The sequence below is a fragment of the Patagioenas fasciata genome, chromosome 32 (genome assembly GCF_037038585.1).
Source record: "Patagioenas fasciata isolate bPatFas1 chromosome 32, bPatFas1.hap1, whole genome shotgun sequence".
Classification (NCBI taxonomy): Eukaryota; Metazoa; Chordata; class Aves; order Columbiformes; family Columbidae; genus Patagioenas; species Patagioenas fasciata.
The window spans coordinates 3305907-3318580 of NC_092551.1; the positions used below are offsets into that span (position 1 = coordinate 3305907).

The 12674-nt window shown below is 66.0% G+C and overlaps 2 protein-coding genes across 4 annotated transcripts in view; one reads left to right on the top strand and one right to left on the bottom strand.

Moving 5' to 3' along the window:
- COL5A3 (collagen type V alpha 3 chain) overlaps positions 1-12630 on the bottom strand; it is a 28624-nt gene extending 15994 nt beyond the window's left edge. The window contains exons 1-9 of one of the 3 annotated variants that reach the window (XM_071800649.1): positions 12531-12630; positions 10144-10262; positions 2943-3110; positions 2646-2859; positions 2403-2565; positions 1844-1966; positions 1600-1740; positions 643-756; positions 418-567 (exon numbers count right to left, since the gene is read on the bottom strand). In XM_071800649.1, the coding sequence (XP_071656750.1) occupies positions 418-567; positions 643-756; positions 1600-1740; positions 1844-1966; positions 2403-2565; positions 2646-2859; positions 2943-3110; positions 10144-10255 (1185 nt within the window). In that variant the 5' untranslated portion in view covers positions 10256-10262; positions 12531-12630. Of the gene's footprint in view, positions 1-417; positions 568-642; positions 757-1599; positions 1741-1843; positions 1967-2402; positions 2566-2645; positions 2860-2942; positions 3111-5542; positions 5729-10143; positions 10263-10898; positions 11004-12530 lie in introns of those variants that run through there. The other 2 variants (XM_071800648.1, XM_065859229.2) reach the window with 2 other exon arrangements.
- On the top strand, positions 7852-12567 carry RDH8 (retinol dehydrogenase 8). The gene is made up of 6 exons (XM_065859218.2): positions 7852-8004; positions 10243-10404; positions 10482-10661; positions 10742-10835; positions 10912-11095; positions 12343-12567. Exons 1-6 carry the CDS (start codon positions 7899-7901, stop codon positions 12565-12567), a joined length of 951 nt encoding a protein of 316 aa, XP_065715290.1. The 5' UTR covers positions 7852-7898.
- Positions 12631-12674: the final 44 nt, after the last annotated feature.

Consider the following 12674-nt stretch of genomic DNA (forward strand, 5'->3'; position numbering starts at 1 on the left):
TCCTGTGGCCCCTGATCCCATCCTGCGGCCCTGGACCCATCTTGTGGTCCCTGCATCCATCCTGTGGCCCTAGACCCATCCCATGGCCTCAGATCCATCCCATGGCCCCTGGACCCATCCTGCGATCCCTGGACCTGTCCTGTGGCCCCTGAACCGCATCCTGTGGCCCCGGACCCATCCCATGGCCCCAGACCCATCCCATGGCCCCCAGACCCATCCTGTGGCCCCAGACCCCATTCCATGGCCCCAGACCCATCCCAAGGCCCCTGGACCCATCCTGTGGTCCCTGGACCTGTCCTGTGGCCCCCAGACCCCATTCCATGGCCCCAGACCCATCCCATGGCCCCCAGACCCATCCCGTGGCCCCAGCTCAGCCGGCCATAACTGGGGGGTCCCTATCCCCGTCCCCAGCATCACCTGGGCAGCCTGGATCACCATCCCCTCCCGCTCGGCGGGGCCGAACCGCTCCTGGCTCGCGGGGTCCCCGTCACCGTCGTCCTCGTAGCCCGGCAGCTCCGTGCTGCCACCCCCATCCTCAAGTTCAAGCGCAAGCTCCTCAGTAGCATCCTAAGGGACGGGGACATGTTGGGGGGTGACAAGGTGAGGGGAACCTCCCCTGCCTCCCCCAGCCACCGGTGGTACCTCGAAGGGGTTGGTGCCGTTCAGGGTGACGCTGACAGTGGTGACAAGGCTGGAGGGGACGGGTGACACGGAGCTCTCCTCCGGGGACGGCACCGTCGGCGTGGGCGCGCTGGCCTTGGGCGATGCGGAAAGGGCGCAGGGTGAGGAAGGGAGCGCTGCGGCAGAGGGAGGTGCTGACCCCTCGGGGGGTCCCGCAGGACCAGGGGATGCTTTTGGGGGGGTCACGAGTGGATTGGGGACATGCCCACCCCGCCACACCCCCTGCTTGGATTGGGGACAGCGGTGCCGTTCCCCCTTTTGGGACAAAGCGCTGGGACAGCGAGCCAGGGCTGGGCAGCTGCTGCTCGGGGGCGCGGGGGCGGCCGTTCCCCCCCAAACCTTGGCTCCGAGCAGCACCTGGAGCACGGCCACCCCTCGTCGGGTCTCTCCCCGCTCGCCAGGGCCAAGGTTGAGTCATCGGCAGGAGGGGCCACGGTCCCCCGGGCCACCCTTGGCCGGCGGCACCGTCCCCAGCTGCAGCCCTGACCCATTTCCAGAGCCAACAGGGCCAAAGGCGGAGGTGGGGGGCTGCCCCCCAGGGCCAGGAGCTGTGGGGACAGCTCAGCACCCTCCTGAGGACACACCAGCCACTGGGCTACCCCAAATCATTGCGAGAAGCCGCTCAAAACCACCCGCAGCCATGTCCACCAGACCCAAAGGTTCGGCTCCACAGGGGCCAGTGTGACCGAAACCAGCCCGTTTTGCCCCAAATTGGGTGAAGGCAAGGCAGGAGCTCCATGTGCGGCTCCAGGACGCACTGGGCTCAGCACCCGGAGTCGCTGGGATTTGAAGCCAGATTTGGGTGCTGGCGCAAGGGGTTGAGCCACGGCAGCGCCGGCACGTTGCAGGTTAGCAGAGCTGGGTTAACCAGGGTGGGTTAACCAGCAGCAGAGTGGGTTAGTTAGTTGCGTTCTCTACCTGGCTGGCTGTAACGGAGGGTGTGGAGGGCTCGTGCTGCTCCGGTAGCTCCTTGTTCCTCCTCTTCTTGCCCTTACCCTTGCCCTTCCTTTTCCCCTTCCTGCCCTTCTTCCGTGGGGCAGCCGTGGGCTCCAGGTCACTCTGCAGGGGACAGGGACAAAAATGGGGGTGTCAAGGGCACTGTGAGCCCCCCATGGAGCTCCACGGGGTCCCAGCCATCCCCCTCCCCAGTTTGGGCGCTCACCTCCTCCGGGAAGGGCGTGAGGAGCGGGTAGAGCAGGGGCTGGTGGCAGTCGGGCATGTAGAGGTGGCAATAGGAGCGGGCGGCCTCGGGGTCGGCCACCAACAGCAGCTGCTGGACGTCACCCTGTGGCAAAGGACAAGTGGGGGACACGAGGGGGTGGCGGGTTTGACCCCCCAAATTCGCACCCAGGGCCCGACGGGTGCCCACGCACGCCCTGGATATGGGTGCAAGAGCCAGGGGTGGCCTGGAGGGGGAAAGGGGACAAAGGGACACTTGTCTGCCTGCTGGGGACAAAACGGGCTGGGGGGGTCCGCCCCCGCTCGCCTCAATGCTGTCTCTTTGCCTTGACATTTGCAGCGGGCAGGAATGCAGGGAGAGGAATCGGGTCACCCCACGGGGACAGGGACGCCCCTTGGGGACAGGGACAGCCCTTGGGGTCAGGGACAGCCCTTAGGGACAGAGGGCGGCTCCCAGCATAACCGGGTCCCCCCCTTTCCCAGACCCCTCCCTACCAGGGCCAGCCAAGGCCTCTGGGACGTGGATGTGGGGAGGGACGCACCTCAAAAACCTCCTCATCCAAGAGCCGCGCCCCAAAAATTGTCACCCCCTCGGTGCTAACGAGGGGCTGAGGTCCCCGCTCCAGCGGCAGCGTGGCCAGGAGGTGACAATCCACCAGCAAGGAGACGTTGGTGCCCTCCACGGCCAACGCCACGCGGTGCCACCTGCGGAGACGGGACTTGGTGGCAGCAAGAGGGACCCGCGGGTCCCCCAAAAACGCGTCCCCCCCCTCCTTGTCCCTCACCTGCCGTCGGCCAGGTTGACCCTGCGGAACACGGGGTAGCGCTCGGGGGGTGGCCGTCCCTCGTGGTCCTCGTAGAGGAAGACGGGCGAGAGGCCGATCTCCACGCCGAGCTGCTGCACGCCGCGCTCGTCGTACACCGAGAGCAGGAAGGCTTGGCTCCCACGCCGCGCACGCACCGTGGCCAGCACCGCGAAGTCCTCGGGGAAGGAGCCACCTGCGAATAGGGACGACAATCAGGGACCCCCCCAAGAGGCGGTTCTGCACCCCCAAAGGAGATCCAAGCAATGGGTGCTGTACCGGGGAAGAGCTGGCGGGTGGGCGCGCTGAGCTGGGTGCGGTTGTCCACGCGGAAAGCCAAGTCGGGGTCTTGCGTCCCCGGGCGCTGGGGACAGATGCCGGCGGTGACGGTGACGCCGTCGCGGCCGTCCTGCATGCCCAGGGTCCGCAGCACGTCCACGGGCACCGCTGTGGGGAGAACGGGGGACATTTCAGGGGTGGGGACCCTCCGGTGACACCCCCCGGTTAGACCGGGGCCACGGCCCCATCCCCCTGCGTGTGGCGGCCAAGCCGGGCCGGCCCGGGGCCAGGCAGCTGTGTGGGTGCAAGGGCCGGGGGGGGGCCGGGGGGGCTGTCACATTCCTTCCCCGCATTCCTCCGCCCCTGGGCTCGCGCTGCACCCCCCCACGGCATGGGAGCACCCCACGATAACATGGGAGCACCCCATGACAACACGGGAGCACCCCACGATAACACAGGAGCACCCCACAACAACATGGGAGCACCCCACGATAACATGGGAGCACCCCATGACAACACGGGAGAACCCCACGATAACATGGGATAACCCCACAACAACATGGGAGCACCCCACGATAACACGGGAGGACCCCATGATAACACGGGAGCACCCCATGATAACACGGGAGCACCCCACAAGATGGGTGCACCCCGCAACAACATGAGTGCACCCCACGATAACACAGGAGCACCCCACAACGACATAGGTGCACCCCATGACAACACGGGAGCACCCCACAATAACATGGGAGCACCCCACAATAACACGGGAGCACCCCACAATAACATGGGAGCACCCCACAACGACACGGGAGCACCCCACAATAACATGCGAGCACCCCACGATAACAGGGGAGAACCCCACGATAACACAGGAGCACCCCACGATAATATGGGTGTACCCCATGATCACATGGAAGCACCCCATGATAACACAGGAGCACCCCACGATAACATGGGTGCACCCCATGATCACATGGAAGCACCCCATGATAACATGGGACCACCCCACAATAACATGGGATAACCCCACAACATGGGTGCACCCCACAACAACACGAGTGCACCCCACAACAACACGGGAGCACCCTGCGATGACATGGGTGCACCCCACAATAACATGGGAGCAGCCCACAACAACATGGGAGCACCCCACGCCAACATGGGTGCACCCCATGACAACACGGGTGCACCCCACAACATGGGAGTACCCCATGACAACACAGGAGCACCCCACAATAACAGGGGTGCACCCCACAACAACACAGGAGCACCCCACAACAACACAGGAGCACCCCACAATAACAGGGGTGCACCCCACAACAACACGGGTGCACCCCACAACATGGGTGCATCCCGCAACATGGGTGCACCCCACAACGACACAGGAGCACCCCACGATAACATGGGAGCACCCCACAACACGGGTGCACCCCGTGGGTCGAGCAGGTTCCGTCACCCACAGACCCCCCCCGTCACCCCTCAGCTGCGCCCAGCTGGGGGTGTGGGGAGGTTGGGGTGCCGGCGTCGCCCCCCCAGGGACACAGACCCCAACCATGGAGGGTTAATCCGGCACAGCCAGGTGTGCGTGGGGGGGCCGCGGCTGCAGCCACATCAGACAGCGCGGGGCCCCCCGCCCGCGGCAGCGCCCACCCCCCTGCCGCACAGACCTGTCCGGGCAGCCCCGCAGCACGATCAGGGGGTGGGAGGCACCCCAAATTACCCTTGCCCCCCCCCCCCAAGCCGGGTTTGGGCCACCAGAGGCCAGGGCTGGGCTGGGAACGCGCTGACCCCCCCGCCCCGGCCCAGCTGGCTCTCAGGCCCTCCTGACCCCCGCACATGGGGCTGGTTTCCTGCCGGGGATCCCCAGGGAGAGGGGGGGTGATGAGGGGGCCCCCCCCCGGGCTGGGAACCCCCCCATAGAGGTCTAATGGGTGGCCCTGGAGTGGCCCCTCTGGATGGCAGAGCCGGGCGTGGGGGGTTCGGGGGGGACACAGTGGTGCCATAAAGCCAAGTGGTATCTTGGCGGGGGGGGCACGGCCCCCCCATGGCCTTGGGGAGCCCCCACACGGGTGCTAATCCTGTTAGTGACGCTTCAGGTGCTCCCCCAGACCCCCCCACGCTGCCCCATGGCCAGCCAGGGGACCCAGGCGTCCGGGGTCCCCCCACCCCATCTGCACCCCCACCCTGAGGGTGCCAGGGGACCTGGGGGGTGCACCCTGCCCCGGGGGGGGTCCCCCTTTCCCACGGAGAACACTCTGGGGGGGGTCACTGTCACCCACTGTGCCACCCCACAGGAGACCCCCTGAACCCCACATCCCGGTAGGTCCCCCCTCCACGGGTACCCCGACCCCCCCACCGTGTCCGCCGTGGGCCCCCCCAGGCCCTGTCCGTGGTGCTGAATGCGCTGGCGGGTCCCCCGGGTCGGGGGGACACCCCACGCACGACAGCAGCGGGGATCCCTTTGGGGACACCCGTGTCGCCCCGCTGGGACCGCGGGGTTCACCCCGCCGGTGGCCCCCGAGCCCCCCCGTGGTAGCGGGGTGGGTGGCGATGGTGGACACGCGTGGGCGTGGGGGGGACAGCGCGGAGCGCGTTACCTGGCCGGGCCGGGGGCAGCCCCTGCAGCACGGCGAGGAGGGCGGCGAGCACCGGGAGCGGCTCCATGCCCGGCGCGGGGGGGGCGCGGAACCGCTGCCCGGTACCGGAGCTCGGTGGCCGGTACCGGAGCTCCGAACCCGCCCTGCCCGCTCCGGGCTCGTCGGGGCTGAGGGAGGGGAGGGGACGGGACGGGACGGGAGGGGACGGGACGGGAGGACCGGCCCCCCCGGAGCTCCCGCCCCCCCTCCCGAGCGGTCCGGCCCACGGGCGGGACCCGGCACCAGCGCCAGGATCGGGCCCGGGGGGCTCGGCTGCGGACGGGCGGGGGGCGGCGGAGTCCCCAGCCCCACAGATTAGGGGTGAAGAGCCCCCCAACCTGCTCCCAGCCCCACAGATTAGGGGTGCAGGGTCACCCCAATCTGCTCCCAGCCCCACAGATTAGGGGTGCAGGGACCCCCCAATCTCCTCCCAGCCTCACAAACAGTTTAGGGGTGCAGGGTCCCCCCAATCTCCTCCCAGCCCCACAGATTAGGGGTGAAGAGCCCCCCAACCTGCCCCCAGACCCATGGACAGTTTAGGGGCGCAGGGACCCCCCAAACTTCTCCCAGCCCCACAGTGAATTTAGGGGTGCAGGGACCCCCAACCTGCTCCCAGCCTCACAAACAGTTTAGGGGCGCAGGGACCCCCCAATCTCCTCCCAGCCCCACAGTGAGTTTAGGGGTGCAGGGACCCCCCCAAACTTCTCCCAGCCCCACAGTGAGTGTAGGGGTGCAGGGACCCCTCCCACTCCCAGCCCCACAGCAAATTTAGGGGTGCAGAGCCCCCCCACCTCCACAGCAAAGATTTTGGGGTGCAGCATCCCCAGGGTGGGGGTGTTTTGGGGACCCCCCCCTGCAGCTGCCACTGGCCACACTGCCCCCAGGGTGGGAGGTTTTGGGGACCCCCCCCGCAGCTGTGGCCACCCCCCCGGGACCCGCCTGGCCCGAGTCCCCCCCATTGCCTCATCCCTGACTCACGGTCCCTCGGTTCCGCTCCCCCCAAATTTTCCACTTCCCAGCAAATATTTACCCTCGTCTCTGCAGTAACAGCCCCCCCCGGGCCCCCCCAGCCCAGCCCTTGTGTGTCCCCCCCCCCGGCTTTGGGGGTGATGCAGCCCCCCCCCAAAAAAAACCCTCGGTCACTTTGTCCCAGCTCCCCATGGACACCCGTGACTGGGTGGGGGGTCCCTGATGGGTGTGGGATGGGGGGGCCTTTGGGGAGTCTGGGGGGGCTCTGGGGGACCTGGAGGTGTTGGGTGCTCTTGGGGGGGCTCTGGAGGTGTGGGGTGGTTCTGGGGGGGGTTCTGGGGAGCCTGGGGGGGAACTGGGAGCGCTCTGGGGGACCTGGGGAGCATGAGGGGGCTCTGAGGGACCTGGAGGTGTTGGGTGCTCTTGGGGGGAATTTCTGGAGAGCCTGGGGGGGCTCTGGGGGACCTTGGAAGCCTGGGGGGGATCTGGGGGACCTGGAGGTGTTGGGTGGTCTCAGGGTGGCTCTGGGGAGCCTGGGGGGGCTCTGGAGGTGTGGGGTGGTCTTGGGGGGACCTGGGGAGCCTGGGGGGGAACTGTGGGGGCTCTAGGGAACCTATAGGTGTTGGGTGGTCTTGGGGGGACCTTGGGAGCCTGTGGGGGCTCTGGGGGACCTGGAGGTGTTGGGTGGCCTTGGGGGGGTGGTTCTGGAGAGCCTGGGGGGGATCTGAGGGACCTTGGAAGCCTGGGGGGGATCTGGGGGACCTGGAGGTATTGAGTGGTCTCAGGGGGGCTCTGGAGGACGTGGGGAGCCTGGGGCGGCTCTGGGGGGGGCTCTAGGGAACCTATAGGTGTTGGGTGGTCTTGGGGGGACCTGGGGAGCATGGGGGGGCTCTAGGGAACCTATAGATGTTGGGTGGTCTTGGGGGGACCTGGGGAGCCTGGAGGGGGATCTGGGGACCTGGAGGTGCTGGGCGGTCTCAGGGGGGCTCCGGGGGACCTGGGGAGCACAAGGGGGCTCTGGGGGGCTCTGAGGGACCTGGAGGTGCTGGGTGATCTTGGGGGAGGCTCTGGGGAGCCTGGGGAGGAACTGAGAGCATTCTGGGGGACCTTGGGAGCCTGGGGGAGCTCTGGGCGACCTGGAGGTGTGGAGTGGTCCTGGGGGGAGCTCTGGAGGGAGCTCTGGGGGTCACCTGTCCCCATCCCACTGGGGGTGTCCCCAAGGGTAGGGGAGGGGACTCACGGCCCCGTGGCCCCCCCGGTGCTGTCCCTGGGGGGGGGTTGATCCTGCTCCCACGTGACGGCGGGTCCTGATCTCATAAGAGCCTTTGGACCGTGGGCCAGCGCAGCCATGGCCGCCCCCGCGCCCCGCACCGTCCTCGTCACCGGCTGCTCCTCCGGCATCGGCCTGGCCGTGGCCGTCAAGCTGGCCCAGGACCCCCAGCAGCGCTTCCAGGGTGAGAGCTGGGGAGGGGGGGGCCCTCCCGCGGTGTCCCCAAGGGGACACGTGGCCCCACATCTGTCCCAGCGAGGAGGGGACAGGTGCAGGGTTTGGGGGGGTTCCTGTTGATCTGTCCCTGGAGGTTTTGTCCCCACAGCCCCCCAGGATTTGACGTCCTGTGGTCCCAAGGTCACAGACCCCACTTCAGTGAGATGAGGTGTCCCTGTGTCCCCCACCCACTGTCCTGCCAGGCGGAGGGGAGCTGGGGACATGCGACAGACCCTTGGGGACAAGGGACAGCCCCATGGGGACACAGGATAGCTCCTTGGGGACAAGGGACAGCCCCTCAGGGTCATGGGACAGCCCCACGGGGACAGGAGACATCCCCATGGGGACAAGGGACAGCCCCTCAGAGACAGGGGACAGCCCATGAGGACAAGGGACAGCCCCATGGGGACAGGGGACAGCCCCACAGGGACAGCCCCATAAGGACAGCCCCTCAGGGACATGGGACAGCCCATGAGGACAAGGGATAGCCCCATGGGGACAGGGGACAGCCCCACAGGGACACGGGACAGCACCTCAGGGACATGGGACAGCCCCATGGGGACAGGGGACATCCCCTTGGGGACATGGGAAAGACCCATGGGGATAAGGGACAGCCCATGGGGACAGGGGACAGCCCCTTGGGGACATGGGAAAGACCCATGGGGATAAGGAACAGCCCATGGGGACACAGGACAGCCCCTTGGGGACATGGGACAGCCCCACGGGGACAGGGGACATCCCCATGGGGACAAGGGACAGCCCCATGGAGACAGGGGACAGCCCCACAGGGACAGTCCCTCAAGGACATGGGACAGCCCATGAGGACAAGGGACAGCCCCATGGGGAGAGGGGACAGCCCCACAGGGACACGGGACAGCCCCTTGGGGACATGGGAAAGCCCCATGGGGATAAGGGACAGCCCATGGGGACAGGGGACAGCCCCTTGGGGACATGGGAAAGACCCATGGGGATAAGGAACAGCCCCTGGGGACACAGGACAGCCCCTTGGGGACATAGGACAGCCCCACGGGGACAGGGGACAGCCCCTCAGGGACAAGGGACATCCCCATGGGGACAAGGGACAGCCCCATGGGGACAGGGGACAGCCCCACAGGGACAGTCCCTCAGGAACATGGGACAGCCCATGAGGACAAGGGACAGCCCCATGGGGACAGGGGACAGCCCCACAGGGACAGGGGACAGCACCTCAGGGACACGGGACAGCCCCACGGGGACATCAGACATCCCCATGAGGACAAGGGACAGCCCCTCAGGGACAGGGGACAGCCCCACAGGGACACGGGACAGCCCCACGGGGACACGGGACAGCCCCACGGGGACACGGGACAGCCCCTTGGGGACATGGGAAAGCCCCATGGGGATAAGGGACAGCCCATGGGGACAGGGGACAGCCCCTTGGGGACATGGGAAAGCCCCATGGGGATAAGGGACAGCCCCTGGGGACAGGGGACAGCCCCCTGGGGACATGGGACAGCCCCACGGGGACATGAGACATCCCCATGGGGACAAGGGACAGCCCCTCAGGGACAGGGGACAGCCCCACAGGGACACGGGACAGCCCCACGGGGACACGGGACAGCCCCTTGGGGACATGGGAAAGCCCCATGGGGATAAGGGACAGCCCATGGGGACAGGGGACAGCCCCTTGGGGACATGGGAAAGCCCCATGGGGATAAGGGACAGCCCCTGGGGACAGGGGACAGCCCCTTGGGGACATGGGAGAGCCCCACGGGGACAGGGGACAGCCCCTCAGGGACAGGGGACAGCCCCACAGGGACATGAGACATCCCCATGGGGACAAGGGACAGCCCCATGGGGACAAGTGACATCCCCTTGGGGACAAGGGACAGCCCCCTGGGGACACGGGACAGCCCATGATGACACGGCCAGCATGAGCAGCACACGGCTGTGAACGCACACGCGTGTAACCGGGCCGGACGCACACCCGCGTGCGCGGTCCCCGTACGCCGTCCCCATCCCCGTGCCACCCGTTGTCACACACACAGCGCCACGTGTCCCCACAACCCCAGCGCCCCACCACTGACCCCGCGGATTAATCCCAGGGGATAATTAACAGCCACGTTACCCAAGCAGCTTAACGAACGGTGTCCCCGCTTGACCTTGACCCGCTTGGCATCCGGGGTCGCCCCCCGAGCTGGTTTTTTGGGTTTTGGGGTCCCCCCAGTAATCGCCACCATGCGGGACCTGCGGAAGAAGGAGAAATTAGAGGCGGCAGCGGGAGCGGCGCTGGGGACCACGCTCAGCATCCAGCGCCTGGATGTGTGCAGCGACACCTCGGTGGCCGAATGCATGGCCAGCATCCCCGGGGGGCGCGTGGATGTGCTGGGTGAGCAACCAGGGGGGTGTGATAGACCCCATAGGGCGCTTTGGGGGGGTCTCTGAGCCCCCCGTATGGCTCGGTAGTGAATAACGCAGGCGTGGGGCACGTGGGGCCGGTGGAGAGCGTGAGTATGGAGGAGATGAAGCGCATCTTCGAGACCAATTTCTTCGGGGTGGTGAGGATGATCAAGGCCGTCCTCCCCGACATGAAGCGGCGGCAGAGCGGGCACATCGTGGTGGTCAGCAGCGTTATGGGGCTGCAGGGTGAGATTTGGGGGTCACGCCGCGATGGGGGGTGCTATAAAGGGGGGGTCTCGGTGTGCTCAGCCCCTCTTTGCCCGCAGGGATCGTCTTCAACGACGTCTACGCCGCCTCCAAGTTCGCCGTGGAGGGGTTTTGTGAGAGTTTGGCCGTGCAGCTGCTCCAGTTCAACGTCTTGTGAGCGCCGGGGGGGACCCCAGAGGGGTTTAAAGCGGCTCCGGACCCCCCTCGAGCACCCACCTGCACCCCACAGCGTCTCCATGGTGGAGCCGGGTCCCGTCAACACGGACTTCGAGCTGAAGCTGATGGAGGAGGTTTCACGCTCCGAGTTCCCCGGCGCCGACGCGGACACCGTGCGGTATTTTAAAGATGTTTATCTGCCGGCGTCCCACCAAATCTTCACCACGCTGGGGCAGAGCCCGGCCGCCGTGGCTGAGGTTTGGAGAGGGTTTTGGGGTGCTGGAGCGGGTTGGGAGGAGGGAACGGAGCTGGGAAGGGGGTGGAGAAGGAGGGTGAGGTGGAAATTGGGGGTGATTCCTTCCCCAAAGGGCTGTGGGGCGTTGAACGGGCGGCCCAGGGCAGAGCTGGCGCCGCCATCACTGGGGGGTGAACAGAGGAGCTTCCTGGGGCCATTTTAGTGGGTGGGTTATGGGGGGACTCCATGATCCTGAGGGGCTTTTTCAACCAAAATGAGTCTAAGATCACCTCAGGGCTCAAAATGGCGGCACCAGAATCACCTCAGGGATCAAAATGGCGGCACCAGAGTCACCTCAGGGACATCAAAACGGCACCAGAATCACCTCAAAACACAAAATGGTGGCCCCGGGGGCACCAGAATCACCTCAGGGCTCAAAATGGCGCCTGAATCACCTCAGGGATCAAAATGGTGGCACCAGAATCACCTCAGGGCTCAAAATGGCGCCTGAATCACCTCAGGGATCAAAATGGCACCAGAAACACCTCAAAACACAAATTGTGGCCCCAGGGGCAGCAGAATCACCTCAGGGATCAAAATGGCGGCACCAGATTCACCTCAGGGCTCAAAATGGCGGCACCAGAATCACCTCAGGGCTCAAAATGGAAAGGGTTTTTGGGCGTTGAACAGGTTGCCCAGGGCAGCGATGGCGCCGCCATCACTTGAGGGTGAACGGGAGCTTCTTGGGCACGTTTATCGGGTTACGGTTGGACTCCATGATCCCGAGGGGCTGTTCCAAACAAAATGAGTCTAAGATTAACTCAGGGCTCAAAATGGCGGCACCAGAATCACCTCAGGGCTCAAAATGGCGGCACCAGAATCACCTCAAAACACCAAATGGTGGCCCCAAGGGCACCATAATCACCTCAGGGCTCAAAATGGCACCAGAATCACCTCAAAACACAAAATGGTGGCCCCGAGGGCACCAGAATCACCTCAGGGCTCAAAATGGTGGCACCAGAATCACCTCAGGGCTCAAAATGGCGCCAGAATCACCTCAGGGCTCAAAATGGCAGCACCAGAATCACCTCAGGGCTCAAAATGGAAAGGGTTTTTGGGCGTTGAACAGGTTGCCCAGGGCAGCGATGGCGCCGCCATCACTTGAGGGTGAACGGGAGCTTCTTGGGCACATTTATCGGGCTACGGTTGGACTCCATGATCCCGAGGGGCTCTCCCAACCCAAGCGATTTGCCGTTTGTCCTCCCTCAGGCCATCGTGGCGGTGATCGGCGCCCGTCGCCCGGCGTTCCGCACCCAAACCAACCGTCTCTACACCCCCTTGGTGGCTCTCAAGTACGCGGACCCCTCGGGGGATCTGTCTGTCCGGACCTATTACCGGTTGTTGTTCCACTACGGGACGCTGTTCCAGCTCAGCATGGCCGCCCTGCGCTGCCTCACCTGCGGTTGTTGCCGACGCAGGGTCACCCCCTTTTGATACGGGGTGGGGGGCACCCCATGGTTGATCCTCCGTGCCCCCCAGCGTTGCTTGTGGCAGGACAGACGGACGGCAGCGGCGGATGGATGTGGTCCTAGAGGGGGAGA